General features: G+C 50.3%; 1 protein-coding gene across 2 annotated transcripts in view; it reads right to left on the bottom strand.

Moving 5' to 3' along the window:
• Positions 1-2,221: 2,221 nt before the first annotated feature.
• The window catches only part of IL6R (interleukin 6 receptor), a 61,148-nt gene continuing 58,811 nt past the window's right edge, over positions 2,222-4,558 (bottom strand). The window contains exon 10 of one of the 2 annotated variants that reach the window (XM_032265033.1): positions 2,222-3,163. In XM_032265033.1, coding sequence (XP_032120924.1) covers positions 2,917-3,163 — 247 coding nt within the window. In that variant the 3' untranslated portion in view covers positions 2,222-2,916. The remainder of the gene's footprint in view (positions 3,164-4,558) is intronic. The other variant, XM_032265034.1, reaches the window with a different exon arrangement.

The raw sequence follows: 4,558 nt of genomic DNA on the forward strand, positions 1-4,558 counted from the left end.
CAGAATCACCTCTCTTCATGCAGATCCTCATTCTTAATATTTCCCTTTAACAGCATTTTTGCTGTTCTCAAGCCTCAGAAACTTTATGTGGCAGGATGGGAGGGAACCACCATAACCTCCTGCCTGCCCATGTTTTTTTCTTAAATGTTATTGTTTAATAGAGACAGTGTCTGTGTTGCCCAGGTTGGTCTCAAACTCCTGAGCGCAAGCAACTCTCCCACCTCGGCCTCCCAAAGTGCTGGGATTATAGGCGTAAGCCACCGCGCCTGGCCATCCTGCTTGACTTTTTGCCAACTTAGGGGTCTAAAATCTACAGTCAAACCCAGCAATGAAAATCACAGCCTGCTGAAGATAGTAGCAACTTGAACCTGGCAAACCGTAAATAAAACATGGTCATTTCCATCTTTTCGCACCTGTCTGGTAATGGTTGTTTTTCTAAGAGAAAAGGTTTGTGGGGCCGGGGACAGTGGCTCACGCCTGTAATCACAGCACTTTGGGAGGCCAAGGCTGGCAGATCATGAGGTCAGGAGTTCAAAACCAGCCTGGCCAACATGGTGAAACCCTGTCTCTACTAAAAATACAAAAATTTAGTTGAGTGTCGTGGCTCACGCCTGTAATCCCCGCTACTCAGAAGGCTGAGGCAGGAGAATTACTTGAACCTGGGAGGCGGAGGTTGTAGTGAGCTGAGATTGTGCCACTGTACTCCAGCCTGGGACAGAGAGAGACTCCATCTCAAAAAAAAAAAAAGAAAAGGTTTGTGGTCTGGTAAATTTTGGGGCCATGCCTGCGCAGCGGATTTAAATCATATCCCCACTCTGAAATACCCTGATAACTTGAGGGTTAACTGGGTAACCACTAATGCCACTGAATTTTCAAAGCTGGGACAGGAAAGTCAGCTGAGGCGGTTAGTCACGGTGTCACTGCTAGATGTTCAGTTGTGTTTCAATTCTTGCTGAGCTGAATCAACTCAAGGAACTAATAAAAAGAGGAAGGCATCTAGGTAAGGGGTTTTTTAAAATGGATCTCCCCTTTAATGGCAGAAAGCTCATGGTTTTCGGGGTGGGGAATTTCTAGGACCCTGCATGGTAGTTGTGGGAGGCTTCCTTCCCAGCACTGGGACAGGGACCAGACACCCTCTCCACAACCGCCTGGGGGAGTAGGCACACGCTGGCTGGTTTTTCCCTAGAATAGAGAAGAAGCAGACTATTTTTCCACTTTTTAAGACAAAAACAAAATACAGAATGAAATCACAATCTCTTTTCTAACAGGGAAAAATATTTTTTCTTTTCTTTTCTTTTTTTTGGGGGCGACAGGATCTCACTCGCTCTGTCACCCAGGCTGGAGTGCAATGGTGCGATCTCGGCTCACTGCCGGGCTCAGAGATCCTCCCTCCTCAGCCTCCCAAGTGTCTGGGACTTCAGGTGCACTCCACCACACCCAGCTAATTTTTGTGTTCTTTGTAGAGATAGGGTTTCACCACATTGCCCAGGCTGATCTCAAACTCCTGGACTTGGCCGGGCGCGGTGGCTCATGCCTGTAATCCCAGCACTTTGGGAGGTCAAGGCGGGCGGATCATTTGAGGTCAGGAGTTTAGGACCAGCCTGGCCAACATGGTGAAACCCCATCTCTATAAACAAACAAACAAAAAATCTCCTGGACTCAAGTGATTCTCCTGCCTCGGCCTCCACGCCTGGCAGGAAAAGTATTTTTTCTCTTCCTCCTTTTTCATTTGATTTGGTTTTGGGCTAAACAAAGTTATGGTGCTTCCCCCACACCTAAGTAAGTTACTTCTATGCTGACACAGCAACTATTGGCTATTCCACCCTCTCGAGATAAAATGGTCAGCAGTTTTTTAAAAAACCAAGTTAAAATGCATCCTTGCCAGGCTCATTTTTCTCTTCACATTGTCCTTAATATTGTCTTCCCTAGTCACCTAGGCTTGGCTGACAGCAAACAAAACTGCAGTGACGCAGTTTTGTTCTCAGCACTGGCAGGAGCCCTCCCTGCTGCCAGCTCTCCTTTGTGGGAGCTGAAGAACAGAAAACACTGGCTTTCCGAGGCTGTGATGCCCCGCTCAGCCCCCACTCCAGGGCATGGTGGAGACCCTGTGCCCCGCTCCTGTCCTTCCTCCGATTTTCACCTGAGGTCCTGCAGCCTGACGCCAACGCAGTTGCCTCTGTATTCAGCAGATGCCTAGGATTATCATTCACATTTAGCGAAATGCTAACGAGGAACTAATTATAATCCCGTTTAAAACGACCAGGCCCTGAGATACTGTATTATTCACCCACCCACCCTCAGCTGTTTTTCGACTGTGGGCAAGAAAGGGGGGAGACAGCTTCTTTCCCCAGCCTTGGTGGCTTCAGTAAAAGCCGTCCCCAGGCCTAGAAGAACAGAATTTGCGAAGGCACTTGGGTTTTAGAAGTTTGAGCTGGAAGACAAACCCCTGCTGTCGGCCAGGAGCCTGGCAGCTGGAGGCGGCTTTGGCTGGAAATTCACCCCACCTGCCTGAGGGTGCAGCTTGTGCAGAGGTGGTGGGGGGTGGGCTGTCAGCCACGCTCCACAGAGGCCTCACCACGCTGCCCAGCTTTGAGTGTCCACATGAGTGTCCAAAGAGTCGTGACACAGCTCTCTCCGCAGTGGCCCAAGTTCACTGTGACGCCTTTAAGCGGGGCATTTGGAAAGGTAGGTTTGAAGCCTGAACCCCCTGTTCCTTCTGAACAGCTGCAGCAGACTGATTTTCCCCGGCATAGGAACCTCCATAAGGCTCTTCTATAACAGTGAAGCCAAAGGCCCCACGGCCCTGAGACAAGCTGGCATGGTGGTGACAAGCATCTTTTGCTGAGCCCGTTTGGACTCCGTCATCCACAGGGTCCAACGTGCCTGACACCCAGCCTGCCGGCCCCAGCCGGCCAGCTATCCGGGGAAGAAGTAGTCTCTGTTGCTGATGTCATAAGGGCTCCGTGGGTCCCTGGCATCTGGTCGGCTGTGGCTTGAGGTGTTGTCAGACCCCAGGCTGCTGGGGGACACCGGCGGGGAGATGAGAGGAACAAGCACTGGGGTGGGTCGGGGCCTCTCCGGGACCAGCTGCCCCAAAGAGTACGGCGGGTGCATGCTGGTCTTGCCTTCCTTCCGAGCCCGCCGCTTCCACGTCTTCTTGAACCTTCACACAAACAACCAAAGACAAACACACAGATGTTTAGCTCCCCCTGTGACAAGCCCACAGTGGAAAACACCAACTGCTGGCTGCCCTGGTGGCCTGGTGTTCCCAGGTTTCAGCTCAAAGGAGCAATAACTATCCCATCAGCTGTTTTTTTGTTAGTTTGTTGTTTTTTGAGATGGAGTTTCGGTCTTGTTGCCTAGGCTGGAGTTCAATGGCCCAATCTCGGCTCATTGCAACCTTCACCTCCTGGGTTCAAGCGACTCTCCTGCCTCAGCCTCCCGAGTAGCTGGGATTACAGGCATGCACCACCATGCCCGGCTAATTTTGTATTTTAAGTAGAGATAGGGTTTCTCCATGTTGATCAGGCTGGTCTCGAACTCCTGAGCTGAGGTGATCCACCCGCCTCGGCCTCCCAAAATGCTGGGATTACAGTCATGAGCCTCTGCACCCGGCCTAGTTTGTTTTAAGACAGGGTCTTGCTCTGTTACCCAGGCTGGAGCGCAGCGGTGCGATCTCAGCTCACTGCAGCCCCAACTTCCCTGGGCTCAGGTGATTCTTCCACCTCAGCCTCCTGAGTAGCTGGGGTGTATGCCACCAGATCCAGCTGATTTTTGTATTTCTCATAGAGGCAGGATTTTGCCATGTTGCTCAGGCTGGTCTCAAATTTCTGGGCTCAAGAGATTTGGCAGCCTCAGCCTCCGGAAGTGCTGGGATTACAGGCATGAGCCACCACACCCAACCCGGCTGCTTTTATTACCAGGGATTTCACCATACTCTGAAGTATGGTGAAATTCAGAGTATGGTGAATTTGGGTGAGTTTCCAAAACACTCCCAAGGAAATAGGTATGTACTGTTGGTCCAATTTACAAGTGAGGAAACTGAGGCATGTATGGCCATGAGTGTCCTTTTAACACCCCAGAAAGTTACTTCACAGTCCCTTAATCATCCCATTCCAGAGGCTGTTCATTAGATACACATCATCAGTCCCAAATCCATTTACTTAAAAAAGAGAAAAATAAAGTATTCTTTTAGTAGAGAAAGAAAATGGGCCTCTCGGGCTGGGCGCAGTGGCTCACTACATCCAAGTACTTTGGGAGGCCGAGGCAGGTGGATCACCCAAGGTTGGGAGTTTGAGACTAGACTGACCAACATAGAGAAACCCTGTCTCTACTAAAAATGCAAAATTAGCCGGGCGTGGTGGCGCATGCCTGTAATTGCAGCTACTCAGGAGGCTGAAGCAGGAGAATCGCTTGAACCCAGGAGGCGGAGGTTGCAGTGAGCTGAGATCAGGCCATTGCACTCCAGCCTAGGCAACAAGAGCAAAGCTCCATCTCAAAAATAAAATAATAAAAAAATTAGCCAGGCATGATGGCATATGCCTGTAGTCCCAGCTAC

Source organism: Sapajus apella, unplaced genomic scaffold (genome assembly GCF_009761245.1).
Source record: "Sapajus apella isolate SASKATOON/1434 unplaced genomic scaffold, GSC_monkey_1.0 scaffold148, whole genome shotgun sequence".
In the NCBI taxonomy this organism is placed as follows: domain Eukaryota; kingdom Metazoa; phylum Chordata; class Mammalia; order Primates; family Cebidae; genus Sapajus; species Sapajus apella.